The sequence below is a fragment of the Musca vetustissima genome, unplaced genomic scaffold (genome assembly GCF_032173495.1).
Source record: "Musca vetustissima isolate MV318-11 ecotype Yass unplaced genomic scaffold, APGP_CSIRO_Mvet_v1 utg11543, whole genome shotgun sequence".
NCBI classification, from domain to species: Eukaryota; Metazoa; Arthropoda; class Insecta; order Diptera; family Muscidae; genus Musca; species Musca vetustissima.
Window position 1 is genome coordinate 149,605 of NW_026882310.1, and position 22,571 is coordinate 172,175.

At 33.5% G+C, this 22,571-nt stretch overlaps 2 protein-coding genes across 2 annotated transcripts; both read left to right on the top strand.

Annotated features, from left to right (window-relative positions):
• The first annotated feature begins 368 nt into the window (after positions 1-368).
• On the top strand, positions 369-3,699 carry LOC133328625 (grpE protein homolog, mitochondrial). Its single transcript, XM_061537168.1, has 4 exons — positions 369-445; positions 668-998; positions 3,358-3,510; positions 3,572-3,699. Exons 1-4 carry the CDS (start codon positions 369-371, stop codon positions 3,680-3,682), a joined length of 672 nt encoding a protein of 223 aa, XP_061393152.1. The 3' UTR covers positions 3,683-3,699.
• Positions 3,700-7,179: 3,480 nt separating this feature from the next.
• Positions 7,180-10,370, top strand: LOC133328626 (mucin-2). Its single transcript, XM_061537169.1, has 2 exons — positions 7,180-7,191; positions 8,819-10,370. The coding sequence occupies exons 1-2, from the start codon at positions 7,180-7,182 to the stop codon at positions 10,361-10,363; spliced, it is 1,557 nt and encodes a 518-aa protein (XP_061393153.1). The 3' UTR covers positions 10,364-10,370.
• The last annotated feature ends 12,201 nt before the right edge of the window (positions 10,371-22,571 follow it).

Here is a 22,571-nt window from a genome sequence, read left to right on the forward strand (position 1 = left end):
CAAACAATTATTATTTTTATTTAAATAATGACAATTAAAACACCTCTTCGTATTTTAGTAGACATAACCTCTAATAACATTATGCAAACGTTGCTTTATCTAAATAAATTAACAGTTAATTGAAATAACGGCCAAATAATCATTTACGTTACGTTTCCACTAATTCCATAACAAACAACACTTCATTCACCATCATATGGCTGTCAAAATCATGCTGGCATTCGCACGCTCTCTCTCCCTCGCTTAGCTGTCAAAAGAAATCACATTGAACTGGTTGGAAGTGGGGTGCTTGCACGAATTGGTTTTTTAACAAATTATCAAATAAAAGTTAAAGTTTTTAATACAAAAGTGTAATAAATTAATAAAAAATGGCCACCAAACAAATTATTAACTCTCAAAATGGTCGCTTGATCTCCTTGTTGGGCAAACAAACACAATGGAAAAGGTAAATTGCCAAAGCAACTGGCGGCATAACAATTTCAAAGGTTTTACAAAGTTTTGCGTAAATCAAGCAAGATAGAGCAATTCACGGCACGTCTCGGTTGACTTGTGATAAGACACTACTATGTGACGTAATAAATTAACCCGCATAATTTTACATGTTCCGAAATATATTTTGTGTATTATAGTTAATAACTAATTTAATTTTTGTTCTTTTATATTCCAGCTGCTTCTCTGTTAGCCGTTTGTACAGCAGTGAAAAAACAGCCGAACAAAACCCAGAGGGTACCACCACAAACGAAGATCCTTCTGAACAATTGAAAAAATTGTCAGCCGATTTGGAAGCTGTAAACAAAGAAGTGACCACTTTGAAAGAGAAAAATGAAGAACTTATGGATAAATATCGTCGTTCCTTGGCGGACAGTGAAAATTTACGAGTCCGTTTGAACAAACAAATTGCTGATGCCAAAATTTTTGGCATTCAATCATTCTGTAAAGACTTGTTGGAAGTGGCGGATATTTTAGGTCATGCCACCAAGGCTGTGCCACAAGATCAGGTGAGGAATAAGATTTCAGATATAATCTTCCATTAAAATTAATTCAAAATTATGAATATGATTTCGTATTTTCCAATAATTGTTACGTAAATTAGTTATTTGCGCGAAATATCGAGTCTGTGATTTGTGAAATATTCCACAGGTTTGGAAACATGGGATTATGAAATCCGATAGAAAAAAATTGCTCAATTAAATGTGGATTTATTTAATATCATTAAGATATTTATAAATTTCGAAGTCTATATTACAGAAAACACAAATCTTTTCCAATTTGTTTTTTTCTAATAAAAATCAGTATTTTTCCAAGAAAAATGAAATATGTCTCCTGTTGGATTTTTTTCTATAAAAAGTCTCCAGTTGGAATTTTTATATAAAAAAACCACTTTATGTTTTTTTTTTTTTTAGAGAAAAAGTATACACATTGAACTTTTTTTTAAAGATCTGCAAATTTAACTTTTTTCTCCACATGTAACTTTTCACGTATAAAATGTCTCCACATTGCTTTTTTCATGTAGAAAAACATGGGACATTATTAGTATCCAAATTGAAAAGGAAAAGTCCCACATTTAAATTTGTCTATAGAAAAAGTCTACACTTTAAAGTTTTTAATGGAAAATTTCTCCACATAAGACTTTTGGAACAAGTCTAGTTTAGGGCCCCCTCCCGGATCGTTTTGAAATTTTTACTACATGTAGTCCTTGGGGCCCTGATTACAGGAGTATACTTTTTTCTTGCGGAAATCGGTATTTCCGGAGATATAGGCCTCCAAAGTTCCGTTGGGACCCTTGAATTTTCTCGTCATTTTTTAAAATTCACTAAGGCAATATGGGTATCATTTTAAAGCATTTGAAGCCCTGATTACAAAAATATAATATTTATATCAAATAAGTCCTTACTTCCTGAGATATAGGTCCTATGGACAGATACCAACACCGGCTACGCTACAGAATTTCCTTTTAATTGGAATAATGTTTGTGGGTAGCCGGCCTTCGGCCGGGGATTTCAGACTTTCTCCTATGTACAGATGCCAACACCGGCTACGCGACAGAATGTATTTAAGCTTTAAAATTATACCCATATTGCCTTGACCAATATTACACAATAACAACATGGAAGGTACTTACCGGATTTTTGAGTCCTATATCTCAGAAAGTATGAACTTATTTAATATGAATATTAAAGTTTTGTAATCAGGGCTTCAAATGCTTTAAAATTATACCTATATTGCCTTAGTGAATTTTCAAAAATGACGTGAAAATTCAAGGGCCCCAACGGAACTTTGGAGGCCTATATCTCCGGAAATACCGATTTCCGCAAGAAAAAAAGTTTACTGCTGTAATCAGGGCCCTAAGGACTACATGTGGTAAAAATTTCAAAACGATCCGGGAGGGGGCCCTAAACTAGACTTAAGCCAGACTTTTTCTAGTCTCCCGATTGAAACATTTCTTCAGAAAATGTCTCCACATTGAACTTTTTGTATAGAAAATGTCTCCACATTAAATATTTTTCTATAGAAAAAGTCTCCACATTAAACTTTTTCTATAGAAAAAGTTTCCACATTGAACTTTTTCGAATATTAAAATATTTCTACATAAAATTTCTCCACAAAGGATAGCCCTTGAAAATGTTTTATTTTTTCTTAAAAATGCCACGCTTGTGGTCATGGAAGCTCCTAATTTCTTATTCTTAAATTGGCAAGGATAATGATTCTGAAAGCACTTAAATTATTTCTATAAAAAGGTAGGATTGTGGTCCTGGTAGGCCATAAAAAATTATTCGTACAAAATTCCCGCTTGTGGTCCTGGTAGGCCCTCAAAAATAATTCTTACAAAAATCGACGCCCATTGTCCCTTCAAAAATTATTCTTAAAAAATCCAATATTATTGTCCTGGTAGTTCTGCAAAAATTATTCTTAAAAAATCCCAGCTTCTGGTCCTGTAAGCCCTTAGAAAATTACTCTTAAAAATACATGATTATGGTCCTGGTAGCACTTCCAATATTATTCTTAAAAAAAACACCCCTTTTTGGTCCAGGAAGCCTTTTAAAAAGTAATAAAATAAAAAATCCACGATTGTAATCCTTGCCGCCTTTATTCTTTAAAAATTCGCATTTCTGATAAAATAATAAAAAAATCCACGAAAAAAAATTCGAAAGTATTCTTAAAAATCTTTCGTAGCCCTTGATTGATTTGTTCTTAAGAAATAAACGCTTGAGGCCCCATGTTGTGTATGCTTAAAAAATCGTCACTTATGGCCCAAGGAACCCCTTAAAAGTTATGTTTTATGTTTTATTTTTTATTCTATTTCGATTTTTTGTATATGTCTATTTAAATTAAATCAAATATATCTTCTATTTTTAGTTGGAAGTCAATCCCCATCTGAAAAACTTATACGAAGGTTTGACAATGACAAATGCTTCCTTGCTGCAAGTGTTCAAGCGTCACGGTTTGGAACCAATGAATCCACTTAACGAAAAATTCAATCCCAATATGCATGAAGCTCTATTCCAAAAGGTAAGTGAAAATAGTTTCTATGGAAGAGACTGTAAATAATAATTAATTTTTTTTTGTACAGGTCGATGCCTCCGTTGAACCCGATACCGTTGTTGAAGTCACCAAATTGGGTTATAAACTACATGAACGTGTCATAAGACCCGCTTTAGTTGGTGTATCGAAATCCTCATAATTTCAGCAATTAAGTTAAACTCCCAAACCTCCTAAATTCCTTAATAGAACACAAATTTTTGATTTTTTTAATTTCTTTGGAAATTGACATTCAATTGGAATTTTTTAATGCGAAGAATTGAATTCAATTCCAATTAATATTTTTTAGTTTAAGTTATCACATTTTTTGTTTTTGTTAATGATATATAAAAAGGCATATTCAATAGATTTTTATTGCTTTAATATTGAATAGCCTTTTTTATACACGTAATAATAAGTAAGTTTTATATATGTAAATAGTTCTATATATATTTGTCTATATGGAAAGACGGGATTCATAGTAATGTAGAGTTGAATTTGGAATTTTAAAAACTAGGCTTGTACAATTTTTTATCCATGTCTTAACTATGCTTGAGTTTCAATTTCGAATGTTATTCTACATGACCAACAATGTCTTTCTTAAACTACAAAAACAATTAAGAATTTAATTTTTTTGTTAATTAGCAAAACAACAACAAAGTAAATAAATTTTTAGTTTGTTAAACAAACTATAAAAAATAAAACCCAAGAAAATCGACTTGCCATAATTAAAATCGTTTAAGAGGAAAAAAGGGTCACATTTAAATCCCTTTTTATTGGAATTTCTACGAATTTTCAAAGCAGCAGCTACCTGTACTGTTTTATGACCTAATTACCAGAATACCTGAGCAGCCATTTATGGTTTCATTTTCGAGAATCTCATTTTGGCCCTTAAGGTAATCCATCTTTGTATGCAGATGTTGGAAAATGAAAACGGAATCCAACAAAAAAACTGTAATATGAGATGTAAAACATTGAAATTTCGTGTAAGAATAGTAGGCGTCGGCCTTTTGATGTTTTTTTGAAGTTGATTGGATGTATGGAATTGTTTGCGTGTTGAAACAAAGAGAGAGCCGCAAAACAAATCGTCAAAACCTCTTCAAATATTTGTGTAATAAAATATGTTGTGTTATGTCCTATAGAAGAGCGTGAGGTTATGGGAAATATGAGCGTTGTTTGAAATGTTTTTGCTTTTGTCTCAAATCTTCAAAAAGAAATCAAGCATGAAGGTCGCCTCTATGTTAATTGTGGAAGTAAATGTTTGCATAGAGATGTTCAGTACATATGAAATTGAGTTATTAGGTTATGAGTCTGTGGAACTAAAAAAATAATTTCCCATAACTAAGGGGAAGTGATGAAGTTTTCTGAGTGCCTAAAGAAATATTCTCATGAAATGCAGAGGGATGATCCTTATAGATCTTGAAAATATCCTTGACTTTAAAAACATATTTTGCTACAGTTTCTGAGAACATGGACCGGATAGATTTAAAAAACATTCTCAAATATGGTCCTGATAGTTCTTGACCGTCACGCCTGTTGCTCTGTTAGCCTTGGAGATGGTCATTTACATAGCCTTTGAAAAGACATACCCCTATAGACTTTCTGATAGCCCTTGACAAAACGCGATAAATGTCCTGTTGCCCTTCAAAAATTATTCTTAAAAATACACGATTATGGTCCTGGTGGACCCTCAACAATTATTCTTAAAATTCTCGATTATGATCCCGGTAGACCTTAAATAGTTATTCTAAAAGAATTTCCGCTTATCGTACTCGAGGACTTCAAAAATGATTTAAAAAATCCACGCATGGAGGTCAGCTAAAATATCAAAAAAACCCGCGCTAAATGTCCTGGTAGCTCTTCAAAATTTATTCATAAAAAATACAGGATTATGGTCCTAGTGGACCCTCAAAAATTATTCTTAACAATAATGTCTTATGTTCCCAGGAGACCCTCTAATAATTATTCTTACAGATTATCAGTTCAACGTACTCGAGGGTCTTCAAAAATTATTAAAAAAAAAATCCCGATGATTATTCTTAAAAATCCTCGTTTATAATCCCGGTAGACTCTTAAATAATTATCCTTAAAGAATTTCAGCTTATTGTCCTCGAGGGCCTTCAAAAATATTCTAATGAAATCCACGCTTGGAGGTCAGCTAGGTACCGGGGAAATAGTCTTTAAAAATCCACACTTGGAGGTCGGATAGGTGTCGAAAAATAGTATTTAAAAAATCCATACTTGGAAGTCGGATATTCTAATGAAATCCACGCTTGGAGGTCAGCTAGGTACCGGGAAAATGGTCTTTAAAAATCCACACTTGGAGGTCGGATAGGTGTTGAAAAATAGTCTCTAAAAAATCCATACTTGGAGGTCGGATAGGTGTTAAAAAATAGTCTGTAAAAATTTCGGACTCAGAGATTTTCTTTAAAAATCCACGCCTATTCCGTACGTCACATAAAAAATATTCTTTAAAAATTTACGATTGAAGTTCCGCTAACTGTTGAAAAAATTCTTAAACTCGCTCGGAGTACTGCTAAGTGTGGAAAATTATTAAAAAACCAACGGAAATTCTGCTGGGTGCTGAGAAAGGGCCGGAAGTCTGCTAAATTGTGAGATATCATCAAAAACTATTCTTAATAAAAATCGAAGGTGTTCAGATCTGCGAAAAATATTCTTTGGAGATCTTTCCTAAATCCCCAAAAAATCTGTTACCGCTTGTTACCTTCCTTCTCCCCATCTCCGCCCTTTGTCCCCATCATACCACCCCTCGTTCGATAACATAAAGAACGTGCTTAACGATCTTGTTCTTCTCTCGCTTCGAAAGAAAGAAAGACAACCAAATCCGGGCATCCCACATACATACATACCCACACGCAACAACGTATGTCAATGTCGTCGACCTACCTGAAAAACTTCAAAAAGATTATTAGCTGGAAAAACCCTATAGGAGATCGAGAGAAGAATTTAAAACAACAAAAATGAACTCCACAAGCAATAAATTGAGCCACAAAACCCCAGGAATATACAGCAACAACACCATACATGACAAACAAATGAACGACGAAGAGGCCCGCCCGCTCGCCTGGGCAATAAAATTAATGTGTAAAAGATGTGTTAAAAATTCGATAGAATTTTTCTTAAGAAAATCCAAAAAAAGAAATATTCAGCATATGAAAAACAAAGACAGAGGAAAAATGCAGAGCGAGGGGGAGCTGAGTGGTGGGTGTGTGCAAGAGAAAGAAAATAAAGTTCATTAATGAAAATTTGAAAAAAAAAGAAACGAACGAACGGTTTGCTGCCACAGGGCACAACCCTAATTCAGGTCATTATGTGTGAGGGCCACCGCCATCAATCTATTGATCTGTCTGTCTGTTTGTCCGTCCGCCAGACAGTTAGGCAGGCAGACAGGCAATCACATATGTTGGCCCGCCAACGTTGCCAGAGAGACAACGATCAAACTTGGCTTAAGGTAGCATTAACAATTTTTGTTAGCAGAACATATTCAGTAGTCCTTCAACAGCCGACAAAGACGATAGAGATGTTCTAGGACCGAGAGAAGAGGAGAGAAATCTAAGAAAAAAGAAGAAGAAAAATAATTAACTAATAAAATTAGAAGCAGAAAAAATTGTGAACGGAATTGGAAAATAAGTGATAAACATGTTTATAAAGGTAAATATAAAGTGAAAATAAAAAAATTAATTGGAAGACAAAAATAATTTAAAATACAGGAAAATAATTTTCTACATAACCTAAAAAATATGTCACTTTTTGTGCATAAAAATTTAAAACCAGCATATGAATTAATGATTTACGTTTGAAAAAACATGATTCAGCAAACATTTTCTGTGTTAAAAATAAGTTAAAAATGCAGTTTGGGCAAATTCAGCTAACATTTTATTAAAAAAAAAAATAATTTATAAAATATATATAATTATTAGAAAACAATAAAATAATTTCCAACATAACCTAAAAAACAACCACTTTTGGTGTATAAAAATTAAAACCAGCATATGAATAAATGATTTTCGACTTTTTCATGAAAAAAACAGCTGAATCTTCAGAAAACTAATTTTCTGACATTTTAAAAGAAAAATTTAAATTCATGCGAAAAACTAAATTCAGCTAGGTTTTGAAGTGTAGAAAATCAATTCAGCTAACTTTTTTCTTCAGAAACCTAAACTCAGAGGACTTTTTCATTCGAAAAACCTCATTCAGCTAGGTTATGGAGCATATAAATCATTTCAGCTAACTTTTTTCTTCGAAAATCTCAATTCCGAGGACTTTTTCATTCAAAAACCTTAATTCAGCTGAATTTTCATGCAAAATTTTTAATTTAGTTGCGATTTTTTGAAGAAAAATTCAATTCAGCTGATAAAAAAACCAATTCACCTAGGTTTTGAAGCGTATAATATCAATTCAGCTAACTTATTTCTTCGGGAATCTCAACTCAGAGAACTTTTTTCATACAAAAAACCTAATTCAGCTGATATTAGAAAAACTCAATCCAGCTAAAATATTCTTCTAAAACCTAAAATCAATAGCTTTTTTTTATTTGAAAAACTCAATTCAGATAGGATTTCAACAATTTAAAGTGATTTCTAAGGAACAAATTATTCAGCTAATGTTTTTTTTAAGAAAATCATAATTTAGCAATTTTTTCTTTATAAAATCTAAATTCAGCTAAATTTAATTGCAAATAAAATTTATTTAGTACACATTTCTATAAGAAAAATTCAATTCAGCTGGCAAAAAACTAAATTCAGCTAGACATTGATGCGTATCAAATCAATTCAGCTAACTTTTTCCCGTCGGAAACCTAAACACAGAGGCATTTTTCATTCGAAAAACATAATTCAGCTAAGATTTTGTTTATGTTTTTAAATAAAAATATAATTCAGCTAAGTTTTTCTTTTTCAATTTTTAGTGGGGGTTTCATTAGAAAGAACTCAATTCAGCTAGGATTTTCTTTGGAAAAACTGAATTCAGCAGACTTTTTCTAATGAAAACATCAATTCAGCTAAGTTTATTTTCCAAAAACCTCATTTCAGCAAACTTTTTGTAACAAAAAACCAAATTCAGCTAACATTTTCTTTAGAAAAACTGATTTCATTGGACTTTTTCTTAAAGAAAATACATTTCAACTGAATTCTTATGCATAATTCAGCAAAGTTTATCAGCTGAAAAACTATATTTCTTAATTTTTTTTAAAAAATGTTCTAATTCAGCTACGATATATTATATTGAAGAATATCATTCCCCAATTAACGCTCTTCTTTTTTCTCTCTCCCCTTTCCAGCCCTTATGTTTATCCTTACTGCTGCTGCAGCTATCGGAGGCACGCTATGGCTTTGTCCCGAAGTTCTATGGACAAGATAGTGCGGTAATTGTGGACACAGATAAATTGGTTACACCACCAGCACCAACAACAGCCGTCCTTCCTTCTGCACCCATTGGACAACAAACGAATAAAGTTTCATTGAATTATCCCACCAAAATGAGATTGCCACCACCACCATTCCCACTGTGGCAACATTTTCCCCGTTATCACATTTTCCCACCACCACCTCCCAGTCAGATTATTTCCATAAATACATGGCCAAAGAGTAGGTTTCAGGGTACAGCTAATACACGAATGACCGGCAGCACTACTACTACTTCCACAACAACAACTACAGAGGCTCCAACGACTACTACTTCGACAACAACTACCACCACCACGACAACCACAACACCCAAACCCCCTAGCCGGAATACCAATCCAAAGACTGTCAATAAATTTAAAATCGACACGGTACCCTTTGTTACAGATGATGAATTCCCAAGGGAGTTATTGGATATAGCCCAACATAAATTGGGTCTGAAGAGCCTCGATGAAATACCAAGTATTTCTGAATTGGGCCAACTTCTGGGTACCAATAGTCCCCACGAAACTTTGGAATATATTAAAAAATTAACTGCCAATGAACAGGGTGTGGCATTGATGAAGGCCTATATTGAATCGGCAGATTATACCGATAGTTCGGATAAATCCAATGATGGGGATGACGACGACGATGATGATTATGATGAGGACATAAATTTGGGTGACATTAACCAACCATTGAAAATAAACGATGAAGGTTTGGTGGTAATCAGTGATCCAGATTCTGTTGATGATTATGAAACAAATTCTGAGGATGAGGTGCCTACTACCACCACCGCCAGACCAGCAAGGAAGACTCCGAAAATAATCAAGAAACTAACGGACTTGAAAGAAAGTAAGCCCGGGCTATGGGAACGTTTTGCCAAATTTATGCATATCAATAATTTGTGGCATAAGAACGACAAACAAAAATCCGAATACAATGAGGTCAATCGTTTGACAATCGAAGGCAAGAAAATCAGCGCGGGGAAAGAAAATCTAAAATCCCAGGATTACAATAATGGCAATACCAATAATAATATACCCATTATCCCCTATAACTACCCCGTTCCATTGCGTACGGAAACCTCAAGTCCTAGTAGCTCGATCACCACTACAACAACAACCACGACGACGACTACAACACCCAGTCCCCCACCCCAGGTGGAATCAAATGTCATCCATTTGAACACACCCAAAATGCTAATGCCTCATGTCAAACAATTAGCCAGGGTGACCAAAATTCCACCCAAGAAAATTGAAGATTTCTTGGCAAGTAAACCCAAACTTCTGGCATTGGCTAATAAGGTTAGTCGTTTCCCCATAGGTTATGATCAAACCTCACCCCTGGAATCACAGGTTATGTTGGCCGTCCAGAAGGCCATTGAAAATGATGAGGATTTGAAGAAGCTGCTAAGCTCAGCGGGAACTTTGAAATAGATTTGTGCCTAACCTATAAAAATATAAATATATAAGTTTATAGTATAATTAATTAAGTTATAATTTTAAGATTTATAAAAACAATTAAATTAAAAAATTCTTTGGGAACTTTGAAAAAAATCATGTAATGTGCCTAACCTATAGAAATAATTATTGATAACATGAAAAATAAAATTTGAAAAAAGAAATATTTTTATAATAAAAAAAACGACTTAAAATTCCTATGTGATATTTATCTATCCTCGTACAACCTAAATGTCCGGTGTTTAAATATATCAAAGTGTCTCAGATTCGGTATCTGCATCTGAAATATTCTCTTCTCTCCAGCATCCAGGTTCCGCTGAGCATCTGCTGTCGACTTTCTCGCAGTAGCTCTTCCGGATTTTGTCAATGAAATATTCAATTGGAGATCATACAGATCCCTCAATCGTTAGACTGGATGTGTGCGAAACCCCTCTAGCAAGCCCGTCAGCTATTTCATTCCCATCTATATCACTATGCCCTGAAACCCAATAAAAATTAACGTTTTGTCGTATATCATGTATAGCACCATTGCAGTCAAGAACTGTCTTTTGTACACGAATTTAGTGTCCAAAGGGCCACATGGTATCGGGCATATATAGTCACCGATTCTACATTGTCAGCAGTCAGGGCTTTGACTATTTTAACCGCTTTCGTGATTGCTAGAATTTCTGACTGAAAAAAATCTACAGAGATCTTTAAGTTTGTAGGAGTTATTTTTAGCTAATTTATTCCAGAAAACATCTGCACCAGCGCCTTTCTTCATATCCGGCCACTTGTCCCGAATTCCTTGTTAAGAATATTTACTTTAATGTGATCAAAATCATTATGGGAGTGAACGAAGACACTGAAGTGAGTATTGCTATCTAAAAAGTCACAATTTTAAATTGTTTTGAGTGTAATAGGGTGGCCAAAGTGCGACATTCTCCACGTATCTGTTTCCCAGAGTCTGAAAGCATACCTCCCCCTGAAATTTAACTCGAATACCCAATGGTTGGAGATTTAAAACTACATTCAAAGCAGCTTGCGTAGTGCTTCTGAGTGCTCCAGTTATCAAGATTAACGATAATTGCTGTACGTTACTCGTTTTGGCCAACAGTGTAAGCTTGTTGACCCCCAGCCTCACCACAAGGCAACAATATGGAAGTATGGGGAGGACAACCGTTACACACAACCATTGTAAGATCTTGATTTTCAGGCCCCAACTCCTTTCTATGGTGTTCTTCCAAGAAAAGTGTGATATTTAACCCTTCTTTGTGCCTTCCTCAAGGTATTTTGCTTATAAGGAAAGTTAGCAAGATAGCAAATGGAAGTTTGGAATCTTATATTTCTTAGTGACGAGTTCCATTTCTGCCTTAGTGGTATTTACCACAAGACCCCAATTTTTCTTAAGATATCAACAGTATCTAATTTATCACCATAAGTCATAGTAGAGGAGAAATAATCCCTCTTGTGGTATTCCACTTTTTACAGATTTCCTCACGGAAGTGATAATTCTACTTCTTTAGTGGAATGGATATATTTCAGCTTCACATTATTAAAGGCTCATTCAATTTCGACGAACGCAGCCAATAGTAACATTTCTAATGGCTTAAGTAGATAAGAAGAAAGACTAATCGGTCTATAGTCCTTAGATAGTGAGTGACTCAATTTGCGGGATGATGGTTACAGTTACCTCTTTCGATAGACTTAGTATGTATCATAAAATCATATAAGAGAACTTTTTAAAATTTGGAAACGCTTTTGACCTATTAAGCGATTTTTCAAAATTGAATTTAATTCTTCTTATAGAGACGAAAATGGCATATTCTAGAGATATGCACTTCTACCATATAGGGGAGGGAGGGTACATGACAGATGAAGTCTTAATAGCCAATCTGGAAAAACTTTTCTTGAATAACCTCAAAAATAACCCTTTTGTTTAATTAAAATTAAATTTAGGGAAAGACGAAAATTGTTATATTCTAGAGAAATACACCTCTATCGTATAAATGAGGATAGTACGTATAAAGGCTTAATAGCTAAACTGAAAGTGGTCTCCTTGAGGCCCTGAAAATAGGAACCCATATTAATATTTGAATTTTTATAAATTATACATTAAAAAAGTCCATAGAATATGGAATAGTTATTTAATACTAATCCAAAAATAACCCTTTTGTTTCCTCGTGAGGGAAATTAAATACTATTGATATGTTCCAGAACCTGCAAGAATCTAATTATTCTTTTATAAATATAACCTCAAAAATATTCATAACTCATCTAATAAAAAATATTATTGCTGTTGTAATATCTCGGAACATATTGATGTTCGATCTCATTACACATCAACACGTTATCAGAAATATTACAAACTACGAAATGTTTAATCTTTCGCCAGGTGCATTAATTGTAATTGTGGACTTAATCAAATTACAACCAAAATAGTGGCGAATATTTAAACAAATTTCCATTATTATAGCTATTGTTGAAATGAAACCTGGATAAAAATCACCACATAAATAGTAATTTTCTTCCAGAAGTCCTTTTATTAATTTCATTTTCCTCTATGTCCCAAAAATAGCACTCAAATATTCTGGGGTTGATTTTGTTAAACAAATGAGCGTGCATTGGACAAGATAAGATACCATCTACAACAGATTCCACGTGGTGACTTCATATTTTTATCACCTTTTAAAACGTTTAAAAATCCACTATGAAGTAGCTTTTGTGTACGCGTACTTTAAAAAATAAAGATTATTAATCCCACGTGTATTTTCATTATTTTGTTGTAATACCTCAAAACATGTTGAAACTCAATAAAATATTTCAACACGTTATTAAATATTACCATTTTAATCTTTCGCCAGGTGCAACAGATGTAATTTATTAATATAGAAAATTACATCTAAAAATTTGGCGAATACTTTTTACCCTTACAATTTTCTAAAACGTTGTCGGAACGAAACTTCGATAAGATCACCACGAGTTGATAGCCTCAATCGAAAGTTCCTTTTATTAATTCCAAAATTGCTCTTTGTCCATAAAATAGCACTCAAAAGTTCTGGGGTATTTTTTTGTTAAACGAATGAGCGTGCATTGGACAGTAAATTTTTAACCCAAAAAATTCCAATTCAAAAACTAATGTTTATTCGACGAAGTGTGTTGAACAAATAAAAAACCATGAAACTTCTCGTGGCCACACTTGATGTGAATTGTCAAACGAGGGTAAATTTTTTTGGGAAGTGTTCAGAAAGTTAGAAATAGGCAGGGCTGCCAATGTCTGTTGTGAGTGGCTGTGTGCAGAGTTGTATTTATATTCAGTAAAAATCAATTTGGAAAAATTTCGGTATCAACGGTTCAATTCCCACCAAAAAACAGTGAATATCCTTAAGCTTTCGAACCTCATAAAATACAAATACAGTGTTAAGGATCTATATATGATTAAGAGGTCCCAAAAGGCATATATTGGAATCGAAGCTGTCAATATTTCCGCCGAACGCACAAAGCCGCCATTTCGACAATTGACATCTTTTAATTCTTAACAAGGTTTTGATGATGAATCAGTGGAAGAGGATCTCGAGATCCTCCTCAAAGCCCACGAATATAATGCGAATGCTCCGACCTCTTAAAAAGCTGTCAAAGCATAAGTGAAATAAGGGCAAAAGCTTTGACTGACTGCTGGCAGGTCTTCAGTGAAATCTTGGAAACCTGGTAAAATTCCAGTTGTTAGAATCTGTACCAGTCCTTGTACATAAAAGCGGGTAAAACTTTTAAAATTTATAGAGGAAAAAAAAACGATTAACAGAATTTTTTTTCAGGTTCTGAAATCCATCCTTTATTGGTTTTATTGCAAGTCGAGTTGTTCGTATGGATAGGCAGATGAAAGAAAAGTGTGGCGATGAGATTGTGGTAAGTACGATATTCATTTCCTATAAGAATTTAACAGAATATTTTTCAGGTTCTGAAATCCATCCTCTATTGGCTTTATGGCAAGTCGGTTTGTTCGTATGGATAGGCAGGTGAAAAAAAGCTGGGCGTTCATGAGGACTTTGCTTTCTATAGAAAAAAATCCTCAGTTTTCTGTGGACACTGTGATCTATAAAAACTAATTACTCTAAGGATTCTGTGTTCTATTGAAAACATTCTTCAGGTTCTGAGGACTCTTTCTATAGAGCACTATTTTCCCTAAGGACTCTCTTCTCAGTCCTCAGAACCCTGAGGACTACTTTTTTTCCTATAGAAATAAAAATTCCTCAGGTCCCTGAGGATTGATTTTTTCTATCCAAATTACCCTCACATTTCATTAAATATCTATAAAAAAATCTTAAGGGCCCTGAGGTTTGCTTTTTCTATAGAAAAAAATTCCTCATGTCCCTGAGGACTACTTTTTCCTATAGAAAAAAAAATTACTTAGGTCCCTGAGGATTGCTTTTTTTCTTTAGAAAAAGAATCCTCAGGACCCGGAGGACTGTTTCTTAATAGAAAAAAATCCTCAGGGATCTGAGGACTTTTTTAATAGAAAAATATCCTTAGGTCACTGAGGGCTCATTTTTTGCTATAGAAAAAAATATCTGAGGATTTTATAGAAACATAGAAAAAAATTCCTCGGGTCCCCTGAGGACTACTTTTTTCTATAGAAAAAAAATTCCTTAGGTCCCTGAGGATTGTTTTTTTTTCTTTACAAAAAGAATCCTCAGGACCCTGAGGACTGTTTTTTAATAGAAAAAAATTCCTCAGGAACCAGATGACTTTTTTTTAATAAAAAAAATATCCTTAGGTCACTGAGGGCTCATTTTTTGCTATAGAAAAAAATATCTGAGGATTTTCTATAGAAAACAAATTTTATAGAAACATTCGTTGACCTCTTTCAAAAAATTTGTTCCCAATGAATGGTCAACAACATTGTTGCTTTGCATTACTCTGCTGTTGAAAAATTCTGTGCGCCCATTCCAAATGGGGATCTTCATATGTATACCTACATTTAGGGGAAATAACAAAAATAAAGTTGTGTGTGGCCTTAACAAAATTTGGTATGGACCTACCAAGAGAATGCTACAATAGTTTTTTTCTTCTCCCCATGTTTTCTGGGCTTTCTGCGACCCTATTCTCTCACCTTCATTATTTGTATTAAATATTTGTTTAACAAATTAGTTAAACAAACTAAAAATTAATAGAGGCCAGCTAGTTAATAAAACTATCACGATCATCATCTAATGTTTATAAAGAAATAGTTTTTTTTTTAATTGTTGTCATTTTTAATTTTTTTTGTATAAACAAATAGTGGTAGTTTTTTGCTGGGCTAACAGAATTTTCAACAATGTTTTTTCCCCATTGTTTTTTTTTTTAGAAAATTAAAAAATGGAAGGCCTATGGCGAACAACAACACTTTTCTCGAGCTCACGCACATTGTATTGTGTGTGACTGGTCGTCGTCAAAAAAGTGAGACCTTCACGCACTATCATAAAATTTGGGTTGTCACATGGCCAGCATGTTTGGGCAATTTATTATCACTCGCCACTGATAACACGCAATGGGCCACATAATGCAAGTCACACGCACGCACACACAGTGGGGTATGAAATATTAATTTTTGAAATTAAAAAACAAAAAATTAATAAAAACTCTATTTTTTTACAGAATGCCATACCAGGATACCTTTTTCGGTGATGGACACTTGGACAATACATGCCATAGCCACAGTGAGTAAAAATTTTGTATTTTTTTAACATTTAAAGCATTTTCTATGTAAGTAGAGTTGTGCGTCCGAAAAAACATTTTTATATAAAAAAATACCTCGACATTATTTTTTCTTTAGCTGAAATTTTGTTCCAATTATTTTTTATTATACACTTTTGATATTTTATGTCCCACTGTGCCATATCTTACGCACTTTCCTATTATGTTGCTGGGTCTTCATAGGAAAAATATAAAAAAAACTATGCGTGATAAGATAAACAATAGTTTTTATTAGTGTTGTTGTAATTTGTTCCACTTAAGTTTTTTTTTTTTGGAAAACTAGAAATAAAATTTAGCCCTCGATTTTCCCCCAACCCTAAATATCTATACCCTGCCACGATCTCCAAATTTCTGTTTTCCTATTGATTTGTTATACATTTAAAAAAGCTAACAAATTGTTATTGTTTAATATATAAACAAAACTACCAACAATAACAATAAACAAAATATTATTTTCTAATAACAAATATCCTCGAAGGCAGGAAGAGAACCCACCCGGACAACAACAAAGTGCATACAAAATTTCTTTATTGCAAAAATTGAGAGAATTTCATTCTAATTTTAATTAGGCCAACAGAATTTCTATGGAAGTTGCCATCAGAATATCACAATAAAAAAAAATTAAACAATACAACACCACAACAACAACAATACTTAATATTATTAACATCCAAAAATGTTTTTATTTTTGGGTTGTTGCTCATGGTCAGAGCCAGTTCAATGAACTATCTCAAGTACTTCATGGTTTGCTGCTTGGTGTGGTTGGTTGCTTGTTCGGTTGCGTTGCGTTCATTCACCTCATTCATTCATCGGGCTCTTCGAGGAAACAGTTGATGACCTTACTGGAGGCCATTGTATAAGGCGCACAGCAATTTTGTGGCAGGATTATGATCGCATTTTTATTTTTTGGAAGTTGTTACCAACACACATCCGAACATAATATTTATATAATAAGTATAAACATATTTATGTTTGTAGGTATATGTGTATGTTCGTTTGTGTGTACATAACAATTATGTTAACCATGCGTCTAGGTTTCCGGGTGGAATTGATATTTCATTTATTTATTTATGTATCGTTGTTTGTTTTGGCGTATGTTTGATGTTTAAGAAATCGTGTTTGGTTGCTAAGTGTAACCGAAGTTGTTTGCTACAACAACAACAAGTCATGACAAGTCTATATAGAAGAAGAAAATTAGTATGGACTAAAAAATGTCTATGGAAGAATATGAAACTGCATAACTGCAGGACAACCTTTTTTCAATAGAATAAAATTAGTCAGGATAACACACATACACACATCTGGTCGGGATGTCAAATTTTCTATAAAAGAAAATGGTATAGGAAGACATTTTTTTATAAAAAAAATGTTCTGGATGAAATATTTTCTAGATCATAAAATTGATCTGGAAAAAATTAGAGATTTTCTTTAGGGGTCAAAGTACTTCTCTAAAAGTCTCTAACTATATAGGACTTCAGGTGACCAAAAGTAGTTCTTATAACGAAGAGCATGAAGTCGTGTTATAGAAGCCTGAAGGTTTTCTTTTATAGGATGCGGACCTGATGACTGTTTTTTTGCTATAGAAAAAATCCTCATGTCCCTGAGGATTGCTTTTTTCTATAGGAAAAAAAAATCCTAAGGTCCCTGAAGACTATAGAATAGAAAAAAATAGAAAAAAAATCCTCAGGTCCTTGTGGACTGTTTTTTTTTTCTATAAAAAAATTTTGCGGCCTCCCCAGGTCCCTGAGGACCGCTTTTTTCTATAGAAAAAAATCTTCATTTCCTTGGGGATTGTTTTTTTCTATAGGAAAAAATTCCTCAGGTCCCTGAGGACTGCTTTTTTTCCTGAGGATTACTGAAGGTATTCCTATCAGAAAAATTTCTTATAGAGGAAAAGGAGGTGTTTTTATTAATGCCCCATTGTAGAGGTGGGTTTTTCATTAAAGAGCGAGACTTATTGTTATACAAATCAGATCGTATACTAATTATCTTGTAGTAGAAGATCGGAAAGTCCTCTAGGAGATTTTTTCATTAATGACAAGAAGAACTTCTTATAGATGTCCAGAACAAATTAGTTATAGAGGATGTCTGCTTATAGAGGATAGTAATACATTCGTGTAGAACCCCAGAAGGTATTCTAATATAATTCCATATGTTGTTCTTATCGATATTCTCTAGAAGAAGACAAAGAGGACGTATACATAAATACCAAAACGACTTCTTCATGAAAATAAAAGGTTGTCTTGGAAGACCAAAAGTATTCTTAAGGACATATTCCTCATTTTTTTAATCTAAAAAATTTCGAAATCTAAACTTTTTGGTATTATTTTTTTAGGGAACATCGCCTTGTCTACCTGGAGAATTGTATGCTTATAGAGGACAATTGTCTCTTCTTTTAGGAGACAAAATTTTCTGTGTTGTTGTACGAAATCTTGCGGCCTCAGAGCACCTTTGTTATTGTAAAATTGTGCTTTACAAGATCTTTCCTCAAAATTCTGTCCTCCCATCATCGCCAACCACCATTTGTTTATATATAAAATTAATAATCTTTTTTAAATTCTTTAAATAAAAAGCTCTATTGGCATTAGTTTTTTTTATCAAAATAATTTTTTTGTTTAATGCTGTCCCCATATCAAACGTTGTGTGAGGATCCCATAACGGGGATCCATAATTCTAAAGTAAAACATTTTGTTTATTTATTTAGAAATATTGCAATTGGGGAATAGGCGATCAGTGAAATCTGCAGAGTTCAGAACCACACATTTTTTTAAGTTTATTATTTTTCCTCTTTAAAAAATCGTATCTTGTGGTTTGTATTAAAATAGTGTTGTATACTCTCGGTAGAATATACACACCCACTTATCAAGGAAGTAGAACCCCATTTGTAATGGGTTAGCAGGAAATTGAAGAGAAGGGGTAAAAAATTACAAAAAAAATAAAAAAAAAAAAAAAAAAAAAACAACACTAACAACAAATGCCCTTCCCGACTACGTGATTTTGAGGGTAGGGGGACTATAATGCTCAATGACAATTTAACAAATAAGCGCTTAGGGTTAATATAAATAATATTTAAAATGTAATTTAAAAATCTACATTCTGAGTCGAGTCCGTCCGTCTATCCGTCTGTTGATGTTAAATTGTAAACACAGTACAGGTCGCATTTATCATCCGATTTGTATGAAATTTGGCACAGCTAATTTATTTGGCCCAAGGACGAACCCTATTGAAATTGGGAAAAATCGGTTCAGATTTAGATATAGATCCAAAAACAAACACCCTATATATCTTTCGTGGAAATCGGTTCAGATTTAGAAATAGCCCCCATACATAATTTCGTCCGATTTAATGTAAATTGTGCACCAAAGTCCCTATATATCTTTCGATATGCACGAAATTTGGCATAGCGTATTACATTAAGTCTAGAATGATGTATGCTAAGTTTCGTGAATATCGGTTCAGATTTAGATATAACTACCATATATAATTTCGTCCGATTTAAGGTAAATGGTGCACCAAAGTCCTTATATATCTTTCGATAGGTTTGAAATTTGGCACAGCGTACGAAATTAAATCTAGAATGATGTGTGATAAGTTTCGTGGAAATCAGTTCAGATTTAGATATAGCTCTCATATATATATATATATATATATATATATGAAATTTGACATAGCGTACTGAATTGAGTTTATAATAAGTTTTTTGAAAATCGGTTCAGATTTAGATATAGCTCCCATATACATTTTCGTCCGATTGATTAAAAATGATTCATCAAAATTCTTATATATCTTTCGTTCAATTTCATGTCAATGTTCTTTTAAAAAAATCCCCCTCATGGATTAATAGTTGGTGTTTTCTCTGATCATATTTTCTGTAGGAGACCACTAAGTTGGACACATTATACTATAGATGCGTATCGGAATTTTGAAGGAACTGACTGTTGAGGTATTGTTAAATCTGCTCTATTATTACTTTTTTAATATCGTGGTATATTTCTATATCTCTAAGGGATCTTTATTGAAATATTCCCTCTAAAATGTTTCCATTTCGAAAAATTTACCAAAAATTAAAAACACAACAATTTCCGCCCTTCAGCGTGGGGCCATGTGATTGTGAAACAAATTCAACTGCATAGCAGTAACGCCACTAATGCCAAATTAATTATTATAACATAAAAAAGCAACAACAACACCAAATTATCTAAAAACTATTTTTATGATAACTAAACATTAAAAGGCCAACAACATTAATGTTGTTCGTTCATTCGTTCGGTTGTTGGTTTTGTTTCTCTTTGCCATTATCATTATCTAGTGTTTATTTTTGGTTTTCCAACCAAAAACCTTATGCTTTGTGTTTGCATAGCTATAAAACAACAACAACAGCTAATATGTAGGTTTACACTTTTGTTTCCGTAATCAAAAAAAAAAAAAATCGAAATGTTTGAATGTCCTTGAAACGATTGCTGTTAGCCTAATACAACAATGGCCTTTTGGAAGGTCATTCACTCGTCGTTTTCGGTTTTTGTTTATTTTTGGAACTATGATTTTTTTTTGGTTTATCACTAAAAAATAATTTTTGATGGTGTTCTGAAACCACCTCCATTGTCATGCTGTTTACCTATTCCAATTGAGAATGAATTTCTCTCAGAAATTGTTTGCAAAAAATGTTGTCGTTGTGATTCTTTTCTCCGAGGATTGAGGATTATATTTTTTTCTGTTTCGATTCTAATTGGAATTAAGAACTTAATCCAATTTGACAACAACAACAATTGTGTTAATACATATCATCACCAATATGTTGTCATGTTCTTTGGAGTTGTCCATCATATCTAGACTTTAACAAATCAACTATTTTCAAATGTATAACAAAATACTAGGGAGGCAGCAATGGAGAGGATGGCCACAAATTTTTGGGGGTTGGGGTAATGGACAAAAATAAATAAATAAATAGTAAAAAAAATACTATCAAAGGGCTAGGGCTAACCAATTGAAAATAGTATTTATAGACAAGAAATAACAACAACTGAAGAGGGCATACAATAAATCGCAGGCACAGTGGTGTCTGTAGAAGAAAAGGTGTCCGGATGAAAAGGTGTCTTCTGAAGATGAAAAATTGTCCGGACAAAGATTTTTTTCAGATCTTTTATAAGAAGGTAAAGAGGTTGGCCACAAATTTTCGGGGGTGGGGTACTGGGCAAGCATAAATAAATAGTAAAACAAAATACTATCGAAGGGCTAGAGCCAATCAATGGAATAGAGTATTTATAGACAAGAAACAACAACAAAAGAAAGAATGCAAGAAATCTTAGGTACAGTGGCGTTAGAGGGAAAACCGGGCAAATTTTTTTCTGTAGAAAAAAAGTTGCCCTGACGAAATTTTTTCTGAAGAAGAAAAATTGTCCGGATAAAGATTTTTCAGATCTTTTATCTTTATAGGAGAACTTCGATGAGAGGATCATTTGCTCTTCTATGTGAAAATCGTTTGTTCTTCTTCTGTTATTCTTAAAAATTGGCATTTGTCTTCTAAAAAGCACCCTGGTGTTTTATAAAAAGACTTCTATAGGAAGGTCCTTCTGGTCAGACTTCTAGGTCTCTTATAAGAAGACTTTCTTTTATAAAAATACGTTTGTGATCCTCCATAATTAGACCATTCTGGTCTTCTATGAAGAAGATTTTTTAATCCTTTCTACTGAAGAAGACTTTTTGGTCCTTTGTGAAGAATACCTTCTGATCATCTATAGAAGAAGGCCTTCTGGTCTTCTATAAAAGAAAAACTTTATGGTCTTCTGTAAAAGAAGATGTTTTGGTCTTCTGTAGAAGAAGACCTTGTGGTGCTCTGTGGATGAAGAGCTTCTGGTCTTTAGTAGAGGAAACTTTATGGTCTTCTGTAAATGAAGACCTTCTGGTCTTCTGTAGAAGAAGACCTTCTGGTCTTCTGTAGAAGAAGACCTTCTGGTCTTCTGTAAAAGAAGGCCTTCCGGTCTTTTTTAGAAAAAAAATCTTGTGGTCCTCTGTGGATGAAGAGCTTCTAGTCTTCAGTATAGAAACGTTCTGGTCTTCTGTAGAAAAATATCTTGTGGTCTTCTGTGGATGGAGAGCTTGTGGTCTTCAATATAGGAAGAACTTATAGTCTTCCATGGAAGAAAACCTTGTCTTCTATAGTAGAAAACCTTCTGGTATTTTAGGAAGAGCACGCTGCTGATCTTCTTCCGAAGAAGACCTTTTGGTCTTTTATAGGAGAAGACCTTCTGGCCTTCTTTAGAAGAAGACTCTCAGGTCTTCTGTAGAAGAAGACTTTCTGTGGAGGAAGACCTTCTGATCTTCTATAGAAGAAGACTTTCTGGTCTTCTTGTCTTTTAGGGTAGAAGACATTGTCGTCTTCTAAGAAAGAGGACCTTCTTGTCTTCTATAGAAGAAGACCCTCTGATCTTCTATAGAAGAATACCTTCTGGTCTTCCACAGACGAAGACTTCCT